A 24,770-nucleotide genomic window follows, 5' to 3' on the forward strand; every position below is an offset into this window, starting at 1 on the left:
GTGACCTAATACAATAATTTGAGAATTCTAAAGCTGTAAGATGAAAGGTAATATTATTTCAGTCTGTGACATACGACACAGGATTTAATGAAACTTTAAGGTGATCTTCTTTCAAATATAGTATCTGTTAATGTAACAATAAAAATAAATTATTCCTCAGATACGTTAGTTTTTAAAGCAGAAAGTCGCCTTTCAGAGGTCTAGTTTACAGAGTCTTGTTCTATGAACACAGAATTTCAAAGTTTCCTTTGTTTCTCCCTAGGTCTTTGTAGCTCTTTCTGTTCTTAGATTATTAGCACAAGATTAAAAGACCACAAGTCTGTATGTGCAGAAATAAACCAGGCCGGGGGGATATATACAGTCTATACAGACTGAGGAGAGTTGTTCCGTGGGGATGGAGTACAGTGAGGGTAGATGGGAGACAGTCCCTGTACATCACTGATTTTGTAATTCATTGGTCTGTGTATTATAGAAGACAGAGCCAGTGACTTGTATTTTCTTAATTTTTCATGTGGCAACATATCTCCATTAAATAAAATGAAGAGAGAGATATATATACTGATATTATGTATTCATATATATATGTATACACAATGGATTTCTGTGTAGATATTGCTGTCTGTCTAGTTGCTGATGATGTGGTTTTGCTAGTCCTCCTGTTTTGAGCACCTGCCTTGTTAGTCATTAATCATAGTATTGTATGAAAATTAACCATCACTAGTATCTATCACTCTGTAGGGACTCGCTCTAGGGCCAGGTACTCCATATACATTATGTATAACCAGTTTTACATATTTTTAATCAATATCCCCAAAGTAGCTGTTATTTCCCTCATTATAAATTGGAATTGGACTTCCCCTAATGGTCTAGTGGTTAAGCATCTGCTATGCATTATGTTTAACCAGTTTTACATATTTTTAATCAATATCCCCCAAAAAAGAAAGGGAAAGTGAAGTCGCTCAGTCCTGTCCAACTCTTTGCGACCCCATTGTAGCCTACCACGCTCCTCCATCCGTGGGATTTTCCAGGCAAGAGTACTCGAGTGGGTTGCCATTTCCTTCTCCAGGGCATCATCCTGACCCAGGGATTGAACCTGGGTCTCCTGCATTGTAGGCAGATGCTTTACCATCTGAGCCACCAGGGAAGTCCCCAAAGTAGCTGATTTTTCCTTCATTATAAATTGGAATTGGATTTCCCTGGTGGTCCATCTGCATGCTGATGCAGGGGACACGGGTTCGATCCCTGCTCCAGGAAGATCCCATGTGCTGCAGGACAACTAAACCTGTGCACTACAATGGCTGAGTCTGTGCTCTAGAGCCCAGGAGCCGCTGCTGCTGAAGCCCGCCAGCCCTAGAACCTGTGCTCTGCAGCAAGAGAAGCCTCTGCAATGAGAAGCCTGTGCACGGCAACTAGAGGGTGGCCGCTGCTCACCGCAGCTAGAGAAAGCCCACGTGCAGTAACGAACACCCGGTGTGGCCAAAAAAAAAAGGATGACAGAATTGAGGCCTGAAAGTTTTAACAACTCACCTGAAATTACAGAAATGCTGTACTAGGTCTCTTTGACTACAAAACCTGTGTTTTTCCCACCGCGTTATTCTGTTCTTCACTCTTAATTGGATGTGAAAGCAGTTTAAAATCTTTTACTCTTATTATATTTCAAATAATATTAAGCTTGTATAGTTATATAATTGGTTTACATATTAGTCCAGGTAAAAACTGAAATCAATATAAAATGATTTCATGTGGTTCACCATAATAATGTAACATCAGGTATAAAAGTTTAATAGTTTTATGTTTTTTTAAAAAAAATTTCAGCTTTATTGAAGTACAGTTAACCCATACTGCATGGTAAACTTATGTAAAGTCTTAAAAAGTATATAAAATTGGAAGGTAGTTAAAGCATATATTGTGTTGATTTGATTTATATTTACATGTGAAAGGATTCTGCATATCTAGTTAACACCTCCATCACCTCATGTGTTTATCTTTTTGTGTGTGTGTGAACATACATGTTCTACTCTACCAGCAAATTTCAGTTACACAGTAAGGTGTTGTCAGCTGGAATCACCGTGTTTTACTTTAGATCCTGAGATCTTAGTCATCCTTAGCTAAGTTTGTACTCTTTTACCAATTCCTTCCCTATCCCCACCCCCAACTTCCCCACCTAGCCCCTGACAACTGGTTTTCTATTCTCTGTTTTATGAGTATGACTCTTTTTTTTTTATATTCCGCATATAAGTTCTACCATACAGTATGGTAGAACTTTGTCTGGCTTATTTCACTTAGCATAATGCCTTCAAGATCCATCTTTGTTATCAAAACGAATGGTTTCCTTCTTTCTTGTGGCTGAATAATGTTCCATCTTACGTACCACATCTCACCCCTTCATCTGTTGATGGACACTTAGGCTGTTTCTGTAACTTGGCCATTGTGAATAATGCTGTAATGAATATGGGAGTGCGTATACCTCGTCATTATTCTATTTTCATTTCCTTTGGATAAATACCCAGGTGTACGATTGCTGGTGGTTCTATTTCTAAGTTTCTCAGGAGCCTTCATATCGTTTTGCACAGTGACTGCACCAGTGTACACTCTCACCAACAGTGTAAGGGGTCCCTTTCTCCACATTCTCACCAACACTGATAGCTTTTGGATAATAGCCATTCTAACAGGTGTGAAGTGATGTCTCATTGTGGTTCTGACTTGCATTTCTATGATGGTTAGTGACATTGAGCGCATTTTCATGCACAGGTTGGCCATTTGTATATCCTCCTTGGAAAAATTTCTATTCCATTCCTCTGCATTTTAAATCCGATTATTTGTTGTTTTGCTATTGACTTATACGACTGTTAAAATATATTTTGGATCTTTGTGATTTGCAAATATTTTCTTCCATTCGATCGGTTGCCTTTTGTTTTGCTGGTGTTTTCTTCTGCTATGCGGAAGCTTTTCAGTTTGATGTAGTTCCACTTTTTATTTTTGCTTTTGTTTTTGGTGTTAAATCCAAAAAAATCATTGCTAAGGCATGTTTTTTTTTCCTGACTTAAATCTTTTCTACTCTGTGTTTGGATTTTTATGTTTTCTGTATACCATTTAAATATATATATTTAAAAGATAATTTCAAAAAGCAGCTTGTAAGAGGTAATTACTTTGAGAGCATAATTGTAGAGAATTTAATGGGTGAATTTTTGCAGGACGATATACCAGAACTAGAAGAATATTTCCTCGTGAATTTAACTCATGTGGAACTTATCATGGCTCCTTTCACTTCATTTCCTCCTAGATTAGGTATGCTGGCCTTGTTTGTTTGTTTGTTTGTTTCTGTTTACTCACTGCAAATGAAATAAAATTTCTTCAGTTTTTAATCAGAAATGATCATTGTGAAGTTTGCTAATCTCAGCTATATGTGAAAATATGGTGAGCTTTTAGGTTTAAAGACCCTCATATATTGTAGTTGTGTGCATCGAACAGCATAAAGACGTTTAAGAATTCCTGTGTGATGCTTCTTTAAACATTGCAATTATTTTATAAACAAATTTGTAATCTTCAAAATAGAATTAGTTCTTATGAAGTCATGTTCCTTTCAAAATTTAATTTGCTGTTTTCATTAGATCTCCAGATTATCAGGTGTTTTTATTTTCTCTTAGATTAAGAACAGCATTTGTTTGTTGTGTTCTCTGCTTCTGTTTTGACTTTTTATCTCTTTCCTTTCATGCTTTAGAAAAGACTCAGTTAATTCGTTACAGACTGAAAGGTAAAACTTGAACCTCGGTACAAATTTATGTAGATTACTTTAAAAAGAGAAATTCTTCCTATTAACACACAAACTCCTGCTCACAATTTGGACAGTCGATACTGGAAAGTTTTTTGGAAACTTTCAGATGTGATGGCCTGGTGGGGGGGGCGGGGTGTGGTGAGTAGCACTGAGGTCGCCTGCTCCCTGTGCCTTGGTTAGACGGTGTTCCTGGCAGAGGGGAGATGAGTCTGGGTTAAAGGCGGAGAAGCATGGCCCTGAACTGTGGCCTGAGGAGTGGGACTTCCTCACTCACTTCTGCTCAGTGTGACAACTTTGAAAGTAGCAGAAGGGAATAATCCGTTTTTAATTTATTATTTGGAAAGTTTCCATTTTTACACAAAAGAAATACATGAGTCCAATGACTAGGCTGTTTATATCAAGCAGTTACTACAAGGTTATTATTGTTCACACTAAGAAAATTCACGGAGTACATCATCTTCCCTGTACTCAGAGATAATTTGAACAATTTAGCTTTGGGTTAGTGCTTTCTAACGCTCTTAATCCCAAGTGTTGTGTGTATTAGGACCCTCATTCCTTAGTAGTAGTCCTCGTAGTAGTGTTAGTCACCCAGTTGTGTCCGACTCTGCAACCCCATGCACTGTAGCCCGCCAGGCTCCTCTGTCCATGGGATTCTTCAGGCAAGAACACTGGAGTGGGTTGCCATTTCCTTCTTCAGGGGATCTTCCCAACCCAGGGATCGAACCCGGGTCTCTTGCATTGCAGGCAGATTCTTTACTGTCTGTTATGTTTGCCCATTTTACAGATGAGGGAGCTGAGGCTTAGAGAAGCTAGGAATCATGCTGCAGTCACGCAGCTAGGAAATGATGGGACTGGGCCTCTGCCCTGTAGCCTCTAGTCACAAGTCCTGATGTTGTATTCTTCCTCGACGTTATTGATCTCCTGACTCATAGAGAATGCCACTCTCCTTACCCTTCTTCACCTAGACAGCTGTCATAAGGATCTGAGAGTAAGGTGGAGCTTCTGAAATTTAAAAGATAAAAATCAAACATATTAAAAAACAGAGCAAAACAGTAACTGGTTTAGTTACTATTTCAAGACTGAATAACAGATATTGGTAACATACTGAGCTTGGTGAACAGTGTAATACAGAATAAAAAGGGATTCGAAAATTTACGTTAAGCTTAGTCTTTATTCCACCTAACCTTTCCCCTTCTTTCCCACCCATCCCAACTTCTGTTTGTACCCCTGTCTCTCTCTGTCTCTTTGATGTCTGTATTTTTCTCTGCATTTCCTCTCTTTCTTGCCCCAGTTTTTCCTTCTTCTTTCTACTTCTTGCAGCTATCCCCATTTTCCTTTCCTCTTGAAATGGATTAAAATAATAGAAATAAAACCAGGTCTCCAATTGCTTATTTTATCCTGTTCTCAGTTGATTAGATTTCTATGCATTAGTGGTTCTTGTTAGCAAAAGCTTGCTTACTCATACAAGTATTTGTATCTTAGCATCTTTTGATTAGTGTTGACAGTACCTCTGTATACCAAAGGTATGGTCTTTAAATTCTGCATCAAATAGTTCTCTTTTTAAATGCTTATTTAAAGATATGTTTCTGTGCTTTTTCAGATTCAGAGGGCTTGACTGCCCAAATCATCATTGATGCGAATGATGGTGCTCGAGGCATAATTGAGTGGCGACAGAGCAGGTAAAGCCAAGGCTGTGTGAGAGCGCTTAACTGAGTTTCAGATTCTTTACTATCTAGTGAATAAAAGCTTGTAGAAATGAATGTTTTCTCTTTATCATAGGTTTGAAGTAAATGAAACCCAAGGAAGTCTAACGTTGGTAGCCCAGAGGAGGACAGGGGCTCTTGGCCACGTTTCCCTGTTTGTGTATGCCCAGAATTTGGAAGCACAGCTGGGAGTGGATTACGCCTTTACACCAATGGTGAATTCATTGACAGTTACAGGGATTTAGGGCCTGTACATCAGTTAACCTTGAAATAATAAACTACTCTGTATTCCACAGTCAGTTAGAGCCGAAGAGTTCCACCTGGTGGAATAGCTCTCTTCACTGTTTTGGTAAATTATATAGATTGAATTTTCAGTACTGTTTCAAAGATTATTCTGTATTTCACTTCATTCATTATTTTATTGTAATATTTGATACTCACTTTTTTTTATTCATTTGCTGTCTAATTGCAATATTTGATACTGGAGGGCACACATTATTGTGTTAAAGAGTTTATATCATTAGATGACCTTACCAGAGTGCTTCTTATGCCTCTTGAAAATGTTACTGCTTTCATTTCTTTGTTTTACTTTACTGAAACACCTTTAGTGTTTGAAAATATTTTTTGTCTTGTCTCTTGTTGCCTTTTACTGCTTAGTCAAATGTTTCCTTTCTTCCTACTGCTTTTTAAACTTAATTGAAAAAAAAAAAAGGTCATGAAAAAGTAAGGGAAAAGTCCTGTAAATAGCTTATTTCACATTCAGCAGTATGTCGTATTTATCTCCAAACATTTAAAAATGACTCAGTGTATTAAAATATAATACTGCCTACTTCTGCCTCTTGGACCAGATTCTTCATTTCGCTAATGGAGAAAGGTATAAAAACGTTGACATCATGATTCTTGATGATGACATTCCAGAAGGAGATGAAGCATTTCAGCTGATTTTAACAAATCCTTCTCCTGGACTGGAGCTGGGGGAAAATATAATAGGTAATTGATGATTTATACACAGCTCCCTCTCACCTCTCTTCACTCCTAAGTGAGCCCTGTGGTATGGGGGGGCATTGACAGCATGTGCCACAGTCACACACTAACATTGTGCAGTTTTTTTCATGTAAGTCTTTTTACTTTGATTCCTAGATATTTGGCTGGAAAATCCCATGGATGGAGGAGCCTGATGGGCTACAGTCCATGGGGTTGCTAAGAGTCGGACACGACTGAGCGACTTCCCTTTCACTTTTCACTTTCATGCTTTGGAGAAGGAAATGGCAACCCACTCCAGTGTTCTTGCCTGGAGGATCCCAGGGACAGGGGAGCCTGGTGGGCTGCCGTCTGTGGGGTCGCACAGAGTTGGACATGACTGAAGCGACTTAGCAGCAGCATTATGTTGCTATTATGAACTAGGTCCCTTGTAATTATATTGTTAAGTGATTATACATCCATCTACAATGCAGGAGACCCTGGTTCGATTCCTGGGTGAGGAAAATCCCCTGGAAAAGAGATAGACTACCCACTTCAGTATTCTTGGGCTTTCCTGGTGGCTCAGAGGGTAAAGAATCCGCCTGTAATGTGGGAAGCCTGGATTCAATCCCTGGGTTGGGAAGATCCTCTGGAGGAGGGCATGACAACCCACTCTAGTATTCTTGCCTGGACAATCCCCATGGACAGAGGAGCCTGGCAGGCTGCAGTCCACGGGGTCACTAAGAGTTAGACATGACTGAGCAACTAAGCACAGCACAGCACATATCTGATATATAGACGTATTATCATTATCTTTTAGAATGCATGCTCTGAAGCAGACTTCCTAGCTTTGACAGCCATTCCTGCCACATCCAGGCTTGTGAATGTCCACGCATTGCCTGTCTGTGCTTCAGTCATCAGTTCTGTAAAATGAGAGTAATAATAGAATCTACCCCATGGGGATACTGTGAGAATTCAGTGAGTTAAAAATGCTGGTTAAGAAATTTGTAAGTTCTCAGTAGTAGCAGTTGTTGTTTTGGCTGTTATTACCATTATTAGTAGTGGTAGTAGAAGACAGAAAGCGCTTGATTTCTGAAGGTTACTTAGCTTATATTTTGAACTCTTGTAATAGTTCATTTTTTCTCTTGCCTTCTTGAGGAAGATAATCAGGATGTCTGGAAATAGTGGATGCTGATGCTTCCTTTCCATTGCTTTTATACCTCTTACTTGGCTGGTAGCTCCAGGGCAGTGCTGAACAGTAGCAGTGATGAGAGGCATCACTGTCTTCTAATGTTTCAGCATTAAACTTTAGTACTTTCTGTTGGCTTCTGAGAGCCAACAGAAAGTACTAAAGTTTCACATTGAAGTATCACATTGAAGTATCACATTGTAGTATCACATTGAAGAAGCTGCCTTTTGTCTCAAGATTACTGAGTCTTTTTATTTATATCATGAGTGAGTGTAGAATTTCCTTAAATCCTTTTAACATTTATTTTTAAGATGATCTAGAAAAGCATTGGACTAGTTTACAATGAAGTATCCACATACTTCCCACCACTTATAACCCATTCTATTTTAATTTGTTGTTTTAATATTTTTATTCTGACAGCCTTCGTTACCATCCTTGCTAATGACGATGGCCCTGGAGTTCTGTCATTTAACAACAGTGAGCACTTTTTCCTACGAGAACCGACAGCGGTCTACATCCAGGAGAGTATGGCAGTGTTGTACGTTATTCGGGAGCCTGCCCAAGGGCTGTTTGGAACTGTGACCGTTCAGTTCATTGTGACCGAAGTGAATTCTTCAATGGAGTCGAAAGACCTGACTCCTTCCAAAGGCTATGTTGTTTTAGAAGAAGGTGTTCGTTTCAAGGTACAGGGTGAACCTTTAATGAGAATGAATGATTAATATTTACGAAATAATTTTCTCTTAGAGGAGCCCCCTTGATCTTAGAAAGAAAAAAAAAATCCAGGTTAGGGGATAGGTGAAGATAATGACTAGATTACTACTGTATTGTCTGTATAGAATGCAGCTGGAGAAATTTGCTCCATTAACAGAGTTGTGGAATGTGCAAATAACAAAATATGCATATTGGTGCTTTGAATGTTAAGTATATTTAAATGGCATGCTTCACGTTATTGCCTTTAAATCATAAACTACAAGAAACTCCAGGCCCTTCATTGCAGTCATAAGCAGTAGGTAGTAATTCTTTTTGCCACATTGTTATTAAAATACAGCTGCTTCCTTCAGACAGCTTGTTTGAGAAGTAAGTATCTTATGAAAACAAGAATAGCTTATTGGAGGAAGAATGCTGGATTTAGAATTAATCATAAATTGAACTATGCTTGCAGAAGTTCACTTTCTGAAACTTCTTTTTCTGTATGGTAGTAATTTTCTGCTCCTGCTACTAAACTATTTTTAAAACACAGTTGAGGTTTAAAACAACTAATTGTATTAGCTTAAGCTATTTTTAAGCCAAGTATATAAAGTATAATATCTAAAATAATATATTTTAAAATATTCACTGGAAAGCAATCTATCTAATAATTAAATAATTTTATTTATGATCAATTTGTGTAACCTTCAACATACTTTTGAATTCATATTTACTTACATGTCCAGTTTTTTTTTTGTTTTTGGGAATTTAGAACATTTAATTGATTTGTTCAGGGACACTTACACCTTGATACAGATAAAAAGAATTCAAATTTGAAGTATTTTATGAATTTTCTGTTGCTTTACATTCACATGCTTTCCTTTTTTAAAAAATATTTTAAACTTTGTTTATTTAACTTTTTGTATATTTTAAACTTGTTATATACTTTTTTCTTAAAAGACTTTTTCATGGTGTATTTAAAGACCTTTCTATTCATTAGGTAAATTAAACGTTTGAACAAATTGGACTAAATAGGTTTTTCTCTTACCTCTGTAATTACCTTTTTCCCCACATATTTTTATTCTCTGAGGTATGAACAGTAAAATACAAAAATTTTAGGCGCATGGGTCAGTGACTTTAAAAATATGTATACATCAACCTAACAACCACTCGGATTAATGTGTTAAACATTGCCATCAGGCAGAAGTTTCCTTCTTGTCCCTTACCCTCCCCAGACGAAAATGCTTTCTGGTTTCTATCATCAAAGACTCATTTTACTGATTCTTGAACTTCTTATAAATAGAGTCATACAGTATTAATTCTTTTTGTGTCTAGCTTCTTTTGGTCAACACAATTTTTGATTGCACACGTGAGTAGTTAATGCTTTTTTTAATTGCCTGGTAGCATTTCATTGAATAGATGGCTGTTTGTTTATCCATTCTCCTGTTGATAAACATATGGGGTTGTTTCTAATTTGTGCTTTTTAAGCGCAAGTCCTAGGCTGAAATGAGACTAATGTTATATAGCTAGGGCAGGATAGAGAAGTAGCAAAAAATGAAGACCTAAATTTAGTTTTTAAATCTCAATGATATTTTCAAATACTATACATATTTATTTTTAGACTTTTCAGTGGACTAAGTCACAGTGTTGATAACCTTGAAAGCTGTAACTTGAGACAGTTGTTACTATTACACTTTGAGGATCGGTATTAAAAAAGAGGTGATATTTTCCAAAAGTATTATTTTGTTGTCAAAAAATGTCAAATTACTCTATATGTATGTGGCAAAAATACTGAATTCTAGTAATAATTTTTTGCTTATGTTTTCAGGCCCTCCACATCTCTGCCATACTGGACACAGAACCAGAGATGGATGAGCATTTTGTTTGCACCTTGTTTAATCCGACGGGAGGTGCTAGACTAGGGGCACATGTTCAAACTCTGATAACCGTTTTGCAGAACCAGGCCCCTTTGGGGCTATTCAGTATCTCTGCAGTTGCAAATAGGTATAGTGTATTCATAAGAAAACTGTCATTTCTGAAGCTAAGTGGGAAATGTGATATAAAGAAAATGCATAGGAAAACTGATCTCTGTTATAATGGGAATGTTTAAAATGAGCTCTAGCCGATAGATCCAGAGAGGCCACATGTCGTCATAACAGGAAGCATCAAAACGTAATGATGCCCTATTTAAATGGTGTTGTTAGAATTCTTGTTTGCTCAGAATCCACACTCTCAGGCAAGAGCACTATTTTGTGTTTTCAATAATAATAAAAATGAGGAACAATATAAATTATGTTTAGGAGCTCAAATTAAATGAATGACGTTTTTGTGTATGACTTTTCAATCAATCATATATTAACATAATTGGGCTTTAGAAATTACATCTAGAAGTTAACAAATATATATTTTTTTAATATCTTAAAAATATTTCAGATCTAGTTTTATTAACGTTAAGAATTTTCTGATTTGTTTTTTTCTCTGTTAAGTGGTTTTGATGTACATGAAAAGAAACTTAGGAATGACAGAGCTTTGTTTTCGAATATGTGGTGTGAAGTTTCTGACACTTAGCAGTTTCTTACTTTCATAGTATGAGATCATTGTGCTTTTGAAAATCCTCATAAATGAATGTTTTGAGCTGTAGATTCTAGCCTCCCTGCTGTGTAAAATTTGTGGATGGATCTCATCTTGATTTGTGTAAGTTTAATAGTGTATTAAATATATATTAGCAATGTGATATAGATATTTAATATGTAGAAATGATATACTTTTTCTCCTTTCTGCAACCATTTGTTTCTTTTAGAGCCACCTCTGTAAGCATTGAAGAAGCCAACAGGACAGTATACTTAAGTGTGTCACGTACTAATGGCATTGATTTAGCCGTGAGTGTGGAGTGGGAGACAGTTTCTGAAACAGCCTTTGGCATGAGTACGTTTAGTTTCTTGTAAGAACAAAATTCTATAACCAAGAAAGATTGCGTGTTTAAGATTTACATTTTCCATTATGAGTTGGATCTTATGGCTGTATTGAAAATAGATTATAAATATTTAATTCTTTGATTGCATTCACAAATGTTTGTTGACTGTGTCCTGTGTCCAGCATGATACTGAACTTGTGGAGCTCAGAGTTTAGGGAGAGGAAGAAATAAATAAAAATCAGTTTGTAGTTTGAACTATAATAAATGTTTTTTAAAGGTGAAGTTCTAAGTGTGAGAACATAAGACAGTGCTTCCCAGGGGTGTCAGGGTTTGAAGTAAGACTTGATGATGAGTGGGGATTATGCAAAGACCTGAGTTAGAGGAACATACCAGAGAAAGCAGGAAGCCAAGGCAGAAGTGTAGAGCATATAAGTAAAAAACTGAAGAGTGGGCACTGGGTTTAGAAATAAGGGGAGTGTTGAGTTTGGAGAGCTAGGTAAGACCAAATCATTTAAGAACTTGAAGGATATTATCACATACATTAGTCTTTATTTTAGGGTTATGGAAAGTCTCGTGATCTAGGCATGAGGGAGGGCTCCCATGTATAACAGGTGGGGTGGTATGATCACATTTATGTTTTGAAGGCATCATTCTTGGTGCCATGTAAAGAATGGATTGGCACAGGAGAAATGAGAAGATAAAGGGACAAACATAAGGGCAACAGATGGTGGTAGCTTGGACGAGGTGATAGACTGGATGTGGAGAAGGTGCTGGCTATGACCCCTAGGTTTCTAGCTTGTGCAGTGGTTGGAGAGTCATGCCTTCAGTTAGAAGGGGAGTACTGAATGGAAACAAAGTGTTACTTTGGTGAGGGGAGTAAAACATTTGAATTTGAGTTAAATTTTAGAAGACATTTCTTTAGACTCAATGAAAGATCTCTGCTGGAGAGAGAAATTTGAAACGTCAGTGTGCATGTTGCTAAAAGTCATGGAAATGGATGTAAAACACTGGCCAGTGAGAATGGAGACAGAGAAGGGAAGAGAATCCAGACTGAGTCAAGTGGAAGGAGAAGGGAGATGAGAAGGAGACTTAGAAGGCCTGGTGAGAAACCCAGGGGAATGCAGGATTGCAGACAGCGGCAAAAGAGCTTTTGAAAGAGAGGAATGGTGAATTGTGCCAGCTGCTCTTAAGAAGTAAAGTAAGATGAGAACTGAAAAAATACTCATTGTCATTAGCAAGAGCTATTTGCTTAGAGGGATGCAACACAAATAATATTTTGAGGTTTGGGTTCTGCATGTGTTTTATGGATGTACTTGTGAGAGTATATGTTGGAGATTCTTAAATCTCAACAGGCATTTTTTAATTTTTCATCCACCCTCTTCCTGAATTATGGTAGGGAAGGATTTAACCATATGGTTAAGATTTCAGTGCAAAATATTCACACTCTGAATGTCGAAGCTGTGGTGTTTCAAAAGTGACAAGGCAAGACTCTAAAATATTGGATTTCTAGGAGAGGAAATCACCAATGGATAGTACATAAAAGGCATTGGCATTATGACTTCTTGAACTAGTTATCTAAAAAGTGATCAGTAATTTACAGAGAGTCCAGGTTTCAACCTTGACATTTGTTCTTGGTATGTTATGTTTGCACCATTAACTAAAGTTTGTAAAGAACTGACCTTCTATGGGAAACTGTTGTGATAATAGAACATGGGAGGGTTTTTAAAAGGTATTCTCCATTAGGTGGAGTTTTTTTGTTTTTGTTTAATTGTAGCACAGACTTTTAGGACATGTATGAAATGTAATTATTGCACAAAATTTTAGGAGATGCAGGCTGATCGAATTTGATAGCAACTGGTAGGGAGTCTGCTTTGGCATTCTTAAAATATGTAACACGTGAAGTTAGAAATTATTGGATAGGGGTAGTTTCAAATTAATAGTGTTAAGTTTTAAAACCTAGCATTTAGCATGTTTCCATAAAAGGTGTTTATTTTAAACTTCTCAGTTGTATTTTCATTATCTTTATGGAAGCTGATAAAAATCATACTGAACATATTTCTCTTTACAGTATACATTTAATATTTATTTATAAATATACTCCAGAAAAGTCTTTGTGGGTTTAGATATAAAAAATTTTTCTTGTTTTTGTAAGTTGACACTGTTACTGGTTTGAAATTCTCTAGTTTGTCCCTTTTCTTTCTTATATACACACACACATGCATGCGAGCACTTGCTTACCATGGAAATGTTTTCATTTCTAGTAACAACTCACTAGTTTCATTGTTTAAATAAACTGTGACTGACTAGGTGAAGTCTGGAGAGGATTTTACACAAGGAAACCATGGTTTATGTTTTTCAGGGGGAATGGATGTTATGTTTTCTATGTTTCAAAGCTTTCTGGAAGCATCAGCTTCTGGCTGGTGTTTCTTTACTTTGGAAGACTCAGTACATGGTTTAATGTTAAGAAAATTATCTTCTACTCTTTACCGATGGCAAGGGATTTTTGTTCCATTTGAGGTAAGCATCACTTACGTTATGGTACACAGACTAAAATGTACATGTAGATTTTGGATGCCTCCTGATTTCCCATTATTCCTTGTTTCCCAGGATTTAAGTATAGAAAATCCTAAAACATGTGAAGCTTTTAATATTGGTCTTTCCCCCTACTTTGTGATTACTCATGAAGAAAGAAATGAAGAAAAGTCTTCTGTTAATAGTGTGTATACATTCACATCTGGATTCAAATTATTCCTGGTAAAAAAAACTTCACTTTTTTTTGTAGATTGCTTTATTTAAAAGAAAAATCAGATTTGTGAGACTGAGCTAAATAGAAGATAGTATATGTTCTATGTTAACATGATAAAGGGCTTTTGTAAGTTAACACACATTTAGCAAGTTGTCTTAATCCAGGGATATTTTTGTCTTTCTTGAAATGACACAAAGATGTGCTTACCTAGGGATCAGAATGATTTTTCAAGTTTTGAGCTTCAAATTTTTACTCAGCTTTACTGTATTCAGGAATTTTCTGCTTAAACTTTCCTTTAAATTTTTATCGTCACTATTCTGTATTCTTTGCAGGTACAAAGAATCAATATTTCAGAAAGTTCTCAAGTAAGATATTTTACTTCAGACAGTCAAGATTATTTGATTGTTGCAAGTCAAAGTGATGATTCTCAGTTAACTCAGGTTTGATTCTTTTAAACTGAATTTTTTAATATAATCATTGAAACACATCAAAGGTTTAGTCTGTAGGTTTGGTATGAAAGAAAACCATAATTTGATTATGATAAAGTAGTAAGAATATAGATATTGATTAGTCACAGTTAACTTTTAAATGATACAGTCTTCAAGAACCAAGTGTAAAAATAGGCATGAATATTTAATTAGAATTTAATTGCATTGGAAAACATGGAGAAAAATCACACAACTGGTTTCACAGAGCTTCATCTTAACATTGCCAACAGGGCACATACCATCACCCCAGAAATCCCATATGTGTCTAATAAGCTGTATCACAGTGTCCTAATAAATATTTACTTGATAATTTTTGTCACTCCTCCAACTTCCATACCTCCTTCTCATCTCTTCACATTCAGTTTATGACTTTGTTGAAATGAGAGCTACAAGGTGGAGATTACTCATCTTCCCAACCCCAGATTCAGAAAGCCCCCAATACCCAGTCTTATTCCTCCTCCTGTTGCAATGGCAGAAGTGTTTCTTCTATAAAAACCAGGTTCCTCACATAGGCATCCCTCTTGCCTTCATAAGGGTTAGTTATTCCCTCTACTGTGTCACTAGCATCTTTATCAGATTATTATCAGTTCAGTTCAGTTCAGTCGCTCAGTCGTGTCCGACTCTTTGTGACCCCATGACCTGCAGCGCGCCAAGCCTCCCTGTCCATCACCAACTCCCAGAGTCTACCCAAACCCATGTCCATTGTGTGGGTGATGCCATCCAACCATCTAATCCTCTGTCATCCCCTTCTCCTCCTGCCCTCAATCCCAGCATCAGGGTCTTTTCCAGTGAGTCAGCTCTCTGCATCAGGTGGCCAAGTATTGGAGTTTCAGCTTCAACATCAGTCCTTCCAATGAACACCCAGGACTGATCTCCTTTAGGATGGACTGGTTGGATCTCCTTGCAGTCCAAGGGACTCTCAAGAGTCTTCTCCAACACCACAGTTCAAAATCATCAATTCTTCTGCACTCAGCTTTCTTTATAGTCCAACTCTCACATCCATACATGACTACAGGAAAAACCATAGTCTTGACTAGACGGACCTTTGTTGACAAAGTAATGTCTCTGCTTTTTAATATGCTGTCTAGGTTGGTCATAACTTTCCTTCCAAGGAGCAAGCGTCTTTTAATTTCATGGCTGCAATCACCATCTGCAGTGATTTTGGAGCCCAGAAAAACAAAGTCAGCCACTGTTTCCACTGTTTACCCATCTATTTGCCATGAAGTGATGGGACCGGATGCCATGATCTTAGTTTTTTGAATGTTGAGCCTTAAGCCAACTTTTTCCAATCTGTGTAATAATCTTTACATTTAAAAAGTGATTTATCTCCTGATCTCACCCCCCATTTACTTCTTGTTTCATTTCTTTTCTCCCCTCTGTAGTAAGATACCTTGAAAGAATCCTCTACTTGCTTTGTAAACTTCTTCATGATTACTGATGACACCTGGCTTGCAAATGCAGTGGATGTTTTTGTCGGTCATTATTTTGCATTACTTCCCATTAGTATTTGACAGTCACTCATCCTCAAACTTAAAGCATCTCTTCCCTTGATTTTTGGGATACCACACAGATTTTTGTTCTGTTTGTCTGTGTCACCTTTCTTGGTCTCCAGTGCTGCTTCCTTCTCCCTTTTCTGAACATAGATATCTTGGAGTTTTTCAGGTTCAGTTTTTTTTCTCAGTTGTTATTTAAAAAATTGTTTTAAATTTATTTTTAATCGGAGGACAATTGCTTTACAATATTGTGTTGGTTTCTGCCATAGGTCAACATGAATCAGCCGTAGGTATAAGTATGTCTCCTCCCTCTTAAACCTCCCTTCCCACCTCCCACTCCGTCCCACCCCTTTAGGTTATTAGAGAGCATGGTGTTGAGCTCCCTGCATCGTACAGCAAATTCTCACAGGCTGTCTGTTTTCCATCTGGTAAAGTATGAGTTTCAGTGCTGCTCTCCCAGTTCATCCCTCCCTCTCCTTCCCGTGCTGTGTCCACCCGTCTCTTCTCTATGTCCGTGTTTCCATTGCTGCCCTGCAGATATCACATTCAGTTTTGGTTCACAGTTCTTTTTTTTTTTTTCCCTCTCCACTCATTCTGAGTATTTTTATCAGTCCTATTACTCTGAATATCACCTATAGGCTATCTTCCAAATTTACTAGTAGCCTTTTCTCTGTATTCTGGACCTCCTGTCTAACTGCATGTTGGCATGTCCACTTAGATATATTTTATGTAGCTAAGATTTAACATATCGCAAGCTAAACTGTAGATTTTCTCCATTAAACTTGTTTCAAGTGTTTGCTTTTGTCTTGGGAGATAGTACCCTCATAAATATGATTGCTCAAGATAGAATGCTGGGTTATAACTTTCTTGATTTTTTCCTAGTTATTCATTCCCATCTAATTTATTATAAAGTCTTTTTGATTATATCTCCCCATACTTTTTTTGAATATGGGCAGTTCTTTTCATCTCTGCTTCTCCTTCCCCTAATCCAGGTCCTCGTCACTTCTCAGCACACTGGTGGTAGTAGCCTTCTAGCTGTTTCTCCAAACTTCTCTGACCTCCTCAGATCCATGTGCCAAGTAGCTGGAGTAATCTTTAAAAAATACTAATTCATGTTGCTCCTCATTTTAAAGTTATTCAGTGATTTCCAACTATGTTTGGAATAAATTCTAGATTATTTAATACAGATAGTTAATAGTATAATTGTATCATCTTCTTTCCCCAGCACAGTGCTGGGTTATGCCTGTTGTCCTGCAAAGATTAAGATCATCTCTTTCACCCTTCCTACAATGATTGTCTCTTTCACCCTGTGATAAATTGTATGGTCACCCAACAAAAGGAACCTCATGATCTTACCTGTCCTGTCTGATCTTCACTGCCCCGGTTCTGTCAACTCCATTCCAGCGGGGCCAGTCTTCGTTCAGGTTGTGACGAACATTTTCTAGTTTAGAAAATCTGTCATGCCATTCTTTCTCATTTTATTTCCTAGGAGAGTCATAATTCTCTATCATACCTTCCTAATTGTTATGTTCAGCACTTGTCTCAGGTTAATAATCATACATTTATATAATTATTTATGTGTTTATTATTTGTGTTTTTCTTCTAGTTAATAAGATCCATAAAGGGAGAAGCAACTCTGTCTATAACTTCTTGCATAATGTTTGGCTTATATGTAAATCTTTGTGAAATTAACCAGATGGAATAAGAAATCAGGTGGATTCGGGGTTTTCTTTTAGTTTTAAGTACATGAACACTCACTTGAAACCTTGTATGCATTGCCACCTTCAGGAGTAAAAAGTTTAGATGTTTTATCTTCATATTCTATTGCTTGAGCAGTGAGTTATGATAATATGGTGTAGCAAAGTTTCTTTTCCAGTTCTAAAGTTTTGGTATTTAAGCAATTTTCTTTTTCTGATTTTGAATTTCTCTTCTCTTGCTGTCACCCACCCCTGCCCAGGTGTATATTTGAACTTTATTTTCAAATAACTTCTCTTCAAATCTCTGTGTATGCAGAGACACACACAGAGATAAAAAGAGGGAGAGAGCAATGAAAAAGCATGTTTTGATATCGTCTCATTTATGAAAGTATCTTCCTAACTAAATTAAAGAGTCCTAGAGAGTGACACATGATCTTGGCTCCATTCTTACAAGTGCTAAATTCCTAGTCATGAGCGTTTTGCCTTTGATCGTTCCCTGCAGGTCTTCAGATGGAACGGAGGAAGCTTTGTGTGGCATCAGACCCTCTCTGTCCGAGGTGTGCTGAGCATGGCCTTGTTCACCAGAGGCGGCGCTGTATTTTTAGCCATTGCCCAGGCTAATGCCAGGTCAAACTCCCTTTTACTCAGGTGGTCCAGCAATGAGTTTACTAACTTCCAGGAAGTTCCCATCAGTGGAACGACACAAGTGGAAGCCTTGACGTCAGGCGATGATATTTATTTAATTTTTGCCAAAGCTATCTTTCTAGGTAAGACCATAGAGTGTTTGCAAGCCATATACGGTCGTTATCGGAAGTACTTTGCATTCATATTATGTTCATATGGAAATACTCTTGTAATAATTTTTTTGGCTAATCCATAGAATATTTCTCATTGGATCTATTGACTGTCAGGTAAAGATGGATTTGGGGAACAAAGAAAAACATTCTAAGTGTTATGTCCATAACCTGTAGGTTTTCTGAATCACTGCATTAAAGATACTAAAATAAAACTGGAGTTGGGTGGGTGAAGTAGAAAGAATTAGGAAGATTTTACACTCTATGTGCAAACAGGTAACTTTTTATATGACTGTGCTTAGGATGCTATGGATAGCCTGCGGTGGTAATAAATAGTACCAAGTGACTTTTGATGAGACCATTTAAAAATACTCTCTGAATACAGATATGCTTTTTTTCTGTTTAGTGGTAGTTTCATAGGTAAAATTTCAACATTCCTAAAAAGTAAAACTTCAGTATTCTTTTTTTGATATCAAATCATAATTAGAGGCTAACCCATGCTTATACTTCTTGTGGTGAATGCAAAAAGACTTTCGAAGTGTTTCCAAGTTGTATTTTTGTTTAACTGAATGAATTCTGAAGAAATGTCATACTGTTTGTTTCTTTAATTAAATCTAACATTTTTACTATAGTTTTATTGTGTAATTTTGTCATTTTTTTTTTCTGTAACTTTTGCCTTCAGATTGGTCTTTTATTCTGTTATTGTAGGAGATCAGAATTCAGTTGACATTTTCGTCTGGGAGGCAGGACAGTCTTCTTTCAGATATTTTCAATCCCTGGATTTTGCAGCTGTTAATAAGATCCACTCTTTCACACCAGCTTCAGGAATAGGTAAAGCATTTCAAATGTTAACAGATCCTAAAGGAAGTGTGAAAAGCTGGAATGGTTTCAGTCTTACTGAATTAGAAGTAGTATCACTCTAGGTACTTTCATATGGATGTAAAATTAAGATCTCTTCAATAATATTTCCAGAATTCTTAGAATTTCAAAAGGAGTGGACCCTGCGCTTGAGAAGAATCAGAATGACTAAAATAGTTCAGTTGGTCAGTCGTATCCAGCTCTTTGCGACCCCACGGTCTGCAGCACGCCAGGCTTCCCTGTCCATCACCAACTCTTGCAGCTTGCTCAAACTCATGTCCATAGAGTCGGTGATGCCATCCAACCATCTTATCCTCTGTTGTCCCCTTCTCCTCCCACCTTCAACCTTTCCCAGCATCAGGGTATTTCCAATGAGTCAGTTCTTCGCATCAGGTGGCCAAAGTATTGGAATTTCAGCTTCAGCATCAGTCCTTCCAATGAATATTCAGGACTGATTTCCTTTAGGATAGACTGGCTGGATCTCCTTGCAGTCCAAGGAACTCTCAAGAGTCTTCTCCAGCACCACAGTTCAAAAGCATCAATTTTAAGAGGAAAATTATTAGTGAAGGATAAATAAAGATAATGTATTTCTTTTGTCTAGAGAAAATGCAGAGTAACATTCTACACACTTTTTTAAAAATGAAAATATTTATAAGTGGGATAGCAAATATCCACATTTAAGAGTTTGTTTAAAGTCAGAAAATAATTATGAGAATTCTGCTTTCCTCCTTCACTCTCCAAACTTTTTCCTTCAGTCAAAATCCTTTCTTGGTCCTCTGTACCTTAAATCCACATCAGAAATATAAGCAGTCTTATAATTTCAGTGGTTTCCCCAAGTCTGTTAGTGAGAACCCACGGGGTTAATGCTATCTGAGGCTGTAGGATTATTTTCAGTCGCTAAGAAAGCACTTGAGCTGAGAGGCACCTAGTAGCCATGAGGTGAAGAAGCCAAGGACAGTTGACCTCGTGAGGTTGGAGGCTGCCTCCCAGAGCAGGTGTGAACAGCTCAGAAGGCGAGTGCATGAGACAGTGTGTCTCCTGTGAGGTGCCCCGTGGAACTTAGAGGCCAACCTCGAGCGACTCAGCGGGCGAATAAATCTGGGTCCCACTTGCAAACTGAGACACAGCGATGCAGTGTGAATTAAATAGCATCATTTGTTAAATAGCCATATGTAAGTCAGTGTTCAAAGTTGTGAAGAATCCCTCACCTTCAAAGGCTTAATGTCTGATTGGAGAAGCAAGAAAAATATGAAGAGAAATATTCAACATAAAGTACCGATACCGTTAGCTGTGTGAATGATATAGCACTGGAGTGGTTAAAAGGTCCGAGAGGGGAGCTGGAGCTGTGCCTGGGTGCATTGCTAGGGAATACTGTGGGCAGGGGCAGAGTTGGGAGTGAAAGAGAAAGGCAGAAGTGTGTGACGTTGAGGGCACAGTGAAGAGGCTGGAGTGCAGAGGACAGAGGCTTGGACTCAGAATCGGTGGTGGCAGGGTTGAGGACAGGCAGGCTAGAGCCTGTGCAAGAAGGTCTGGAATGGTAGGCCCGGGGGTTGAACTGTGCCCAGGGGTAGTCCAGCAGTTCCTAAACATTTTGTTCTTAGAAACTTCTCACCCTCTTAAAAAATTTGAGGACCCTGAAGAGCTTTGGTTTGTGTGAATTGTAGTTATTGATATATTAGAAATTAAAACTGAGAAATGTAGAAGATACTAACTCATTTAAAAGTGAGAAGTGAAAGTCTCTCATTTGTGTCTGAGTCTTTGCGACCCCATGGACTGACCGTACTGTCCGTGAAATTCTCCAGGCCAGGATACCCGAGTGGGTGTCTGTTCCCTTCTCCATATTCACTGAAAAATGACAGCAATAAACTCATTACCTGTCAACATAAATAGTATACCCCTTAATTTTAAAAACAAGACCTTTATAAGAAGAGTGGCACTGGCTTTTTTTTTTGTTTGTTTGTAGATCTCTTTACTTTCTAGTTTAATAGCTGGATTCTCATGTCTGTATCTGTAATTTAGCCTTTTGCAATAGTATCAGTCATCTGGCCTATGGGAGATCCCACTGGGCCCTCATGAGAGAATGTGAGTGAAGTAGACAGAGCGCGTCTTGGTATTATTAGGAAAGTCGTTTTGCCGTCATAGAACCTCTTAGGGGGTCTCAAGGACTCTTAGGGGTCCGTGGACTCACTCTGAACGTTACTGAGGTAGAGAAATCCTCACACGCATTTCAAAGGCAGATGACGACCCAAGGTGTGTTTTACGACTCCCACCTGGTTTCGCTGTGTAGGACATGCTGTGCTGTGTGCAGCCGCCCAGGCCAGAGGAATGGAGAATCCTTAGTGGGCGGTTAGAGGTGAGGGACTGAATCAGGAGGACATCAGTAAGAGGACCTGTTGACCTGTGGGGGTCGTTGAATTCACAGGAGTTAAAAATCGACAGAGAAAATGCTGTTGAGAAGAGGAGGGAATCTTGCACAAATGCAGGAATCTGTGGGTTTTCCTCTTAGGTGCCCGACTGCTGCTTTCTTGGGCAGGTGTTAGAACCTTTAGACACGGTCACCTTCAGCCACTGCAGCCACTGCCCAGGACTCGGAGCCCGTTTACCTCATTTTCGTGGTGGACGCTTATCTGGCAGTACTGAGCTTCCGTGGGTCCTGCTCCCCCCTCCTCGGCCCCGCGTCCTCACAGGTGTCCACGCTGCGTGCTCCCCTCGCTCTGGACTCTTCTGTCATTCTCCTGCCTCCGCACGAGTCCTGTGTCTGCTGCCAGCCCCCCTGTCTGTCTCCACTCTGCTCACGCTTTTCTTAAATACCTTCCCTTTACACTGTCAGCCTCTGACAGCCTGTCGGTCTACGAAGCTATTCTGTGACAGCCACCTCTGACTTTCTTCTCACTCACTCAACAATCGACTAACTGAATAAATTCCATATCTTCCATCATATATTTGTTTAGTTTTTGTCTGCTTGTCCTTTGATTTTGTGCCTTTATCATTTTTTTTTTTTTTTTACTTTTCTCAGACCTCAAGATTTCAAGTGGACTAACTACATCTTGAGCTACTTATTATGATTCAAAAAGTTGCCTAATGAATGTGTTTAAGGATGAAGAGTGCTGCCTGAATGGGCCTTTAATTGAAGTTACAGAATTCCCTTTAAAGACTTAAAAAAATAGAATAGGCACACTTTCTAAAAGAATTTGTGAAAAATTCTGCCAGAGGCTTGTTAAGGGACCATTGTGAGGTCTCTTTCTTTCTTTTGTTTCTGTGACTTGAGGATGCAGAAGTATGAAAAGATTATAGGTAATTATTTAGAATGGCTTATTATAGATCTCCTGAAAGCTAAAATTATGCATTAAATAATATACAAGGACTTTCTTATTTTGAACATGTCAAATATTTTATTAAAAGTATTAGATTGCAGCCATGACTCGGAGGATTACATATTTATTCTGGTTAATGACTTGACAGAGATTAGTGACTGAATTCTTTAAATGAAAGGAAAAATGAGTATGACAAAGACTGCCAAGACATATAAACCTAACTTCCCCTTCTCCCTGTTTTCCTTCATTATTTAATAGATATTTCTTAGTGCCAGTTATGTGCCCAGCACAGTGGTAAACCCCGAGAAGACAGGGATAAGCAAAATCAGGTATAGTTCTTGCCCTGAAGAAGTTTTAACATCTATTAGGGAAGAAGGGCCATTATATATAATCACACAAGTTAAGTTTTTGGCTACAAACAGATGAAGTGAAGTGAAGTCGCTCAGTCGTGTCCGACTCTTTGCAACCCCATGGACTGTAGCCTACAAGGCTCCTCTGTCCATGGAATTTTCCAGGCAAGAGTACTGGAGTGGGTTGCCATTTCAGATAACCACCATTAAAAAAATAACTTGCATAATACAAAGATGAATGACCTAGTCTAAGGGATGCCCAGAATGCTTTCTTAAGGAAGAAACATTTACTTGTGAACTATAGGATGAGTAGGGGTTGATGAGACAAAGATTTGAGCATAAGGCAGGCTCTAGACAAAAGGAGCAGTGTGGGTAAAAAGGTCAGTGTCTGGGAAAGGACCTGGAAGACGGCAGTGTGGCAGTGAGGGGAGAGTGGTCCAGGGTGTAACTGAGGATGAAATCAGATAGGCCATAGGGACTTAAAGGGTTATTGTTTCTATCTGGTAAGTATTAGGGTGCCTTTTCTGAGAATGCGGTGAGGAGATGAAAAAGAGAAGGGTGCAGAGAGAGAGAAAGAGGAAGACAGACAATGAGGCAGAGGTTGTGTGTGAGAGTGAGTGAGTGTGTGTGTGTGTGTGTGTGTGTGTGTTTTCAAAATGGAGTGTGGATTGCCAATGGGAGAAAGCGTAGAGGCTGGTAAGAGAAGACAAGCTGGGGGCTCTTATCACAATTCACAATAAAGATCTTGAATGTTGGAGCTTGGAAAGCGGTAGGTGATCCAGGTCAAAGTCAGAGAAGTAGATTAATTCAGAAGCTGTCTCACAAGATGTGGGAGCTGGCGGTTGATTACATACGGGGGTAGGTAAGGGCGTGAATGCCAAGAAAGAGCCCTCAGTTCATTTGCTCAGTCATGTCCGACTCTTGGCGACCCCATTGGCTGCAGCACGTCAGGCTTTCCTGTCCATCACCAACTCCCGGAGCTTGCTCAAACTCATGTCCATGAGTCGGTGATGCCATCCAGCCATCTCATCCTCTGTCGTCCCCTTCTCCTGCCTTCAATCTTTCCCAGCATCAGGGTCTTTTCTAATGAGTCGGTTCTTCACATCAGGTGGCCAAAGTATTGGAGTTTAAGTTTCAGCATCAGTCCTTCCAGTGAATATTCAGGACTGATTTCCTTTAGGATGGACTGGTTGGATCTCCTTGCAGTCCAAGGGACTCTCTAGAGTCTTCTCAACACCATAGTTTAAAAGCATCAATTCTTTGGCACTCAGCTTTCTTTATGGTCCAGCTCTCACATCCATACATGACTACTGGAAAAACCATAGCTTTGATTCTACGAACATTTGCCAGTAAAGTAAAAAGTAAAGTAAAGTAAAGTAAAGTAAAGTAAAAGTCTCTGCTTTTCAATATGCTGTTTAGTTTGGTCATAGCTTTTCTTCCAAGGAGCAAGCATCTTTTAATTTCGTGGCTGCAGTCACCATCTGCAGTGATTTTAGAGCTCAAGAAAATAAAGTCTGTCACTGTTTCCATTGTTTGCCCATCTATTTGCCATGAAGTGATGGGACTGGATGCCATGATCTTTGTTTTTTGAATGTTGAGTTTTAAGTTTTTCCACTCTCCTCTTTCACTTTCATCAAGAGGCTCTTTAGTTCCTGTTGGCTTTAGTCATGGAACTTCTCTTTGTCCACATGCACTTTTTAAATAATCTTATCCAATTGCCTTCCTTTGGGATATTTTTTCTTTCTTATGGAAGAGAATTCTGTAATCAGTACTAGTTAAAATTCTGTTCCCTGGAGTAGGTA

At 38.4% G+C, this 24,770-nt stretch overlaps 1 protein-coding gene across 8 annotated transcripts in view; it reads left to right on the plus strand.

Annotated features, from left to right (window-relative positions):
• The window catches only part of ADGRV1 (adhesion G protein-coupled receptor V1), a 542,962-nt gene that overhangs the window by 136,049 nt on the left and 382,143 nt on the right, over positions 1-24,770 (plus strand). For all 8 annotated transcript variants that reach the window (XR_015168196.1, XR_015168195.1, XR_015168194.1 and 5 more), the window contains 12 exons: positions 3,195-3,288; positions 5,376-5,454; positions 5,555-5,693; positions 6,327-6,468; positions 8,048-8,310; positions 10,143-10,318; positions 11,115-11,239; positions 13,588-13,745; positions 13,836-13,982; positions 14,307-14,414; positions 18,155-18,419; positions 19,155-19,277. Coding sequence is in view for 5 of the 8 variants with exons in the window: in XM_086413045.1 (XP_086269171.1) it covers positions 3,195-3,288; positions 5,376-5,454; positions 5,555-5,693; positions 6,327-6,468; positions 8,048-8,310; positions 10,143-10,318; positions 11,115-11,239; positions 13,588-13,745; positions 13,836-13,982; positions 14,307-14,414; positions 18,155-18,419; positions 19,155-19,277 (1,819 nt within the window). In the remaining 3 variants the exon portion in view is untranslated. The remainder of the gene's footprint in view (positions 1-3,194; positions 3,289-5,375; positions 5,455-5,554; positions 5,694-6,326; positions 6,469-8,047; positions 8,311-10,142; positions 10,319-11,114; positions 11,240-13,587; positions 13,746-13,835; positions 13,983-14,306; positions 14,415-18,154; positions 18,420-19,154; positions 19,278-24,770) is intronic.

Source organism: Bos grunniens, chromosome 7 (assembly GCF_055505025.1).
Source record: "Bos grunniens cultivar Pamir isolate PY7600 chromosome 7, Bosgru_T2T1.0, whole genome shotgun sequence".
NCBI lineage: Eukaryota > Metazoa > Chordata > Mammalia > Artiodactyla > Bovidae > Bos > Bos grunniens.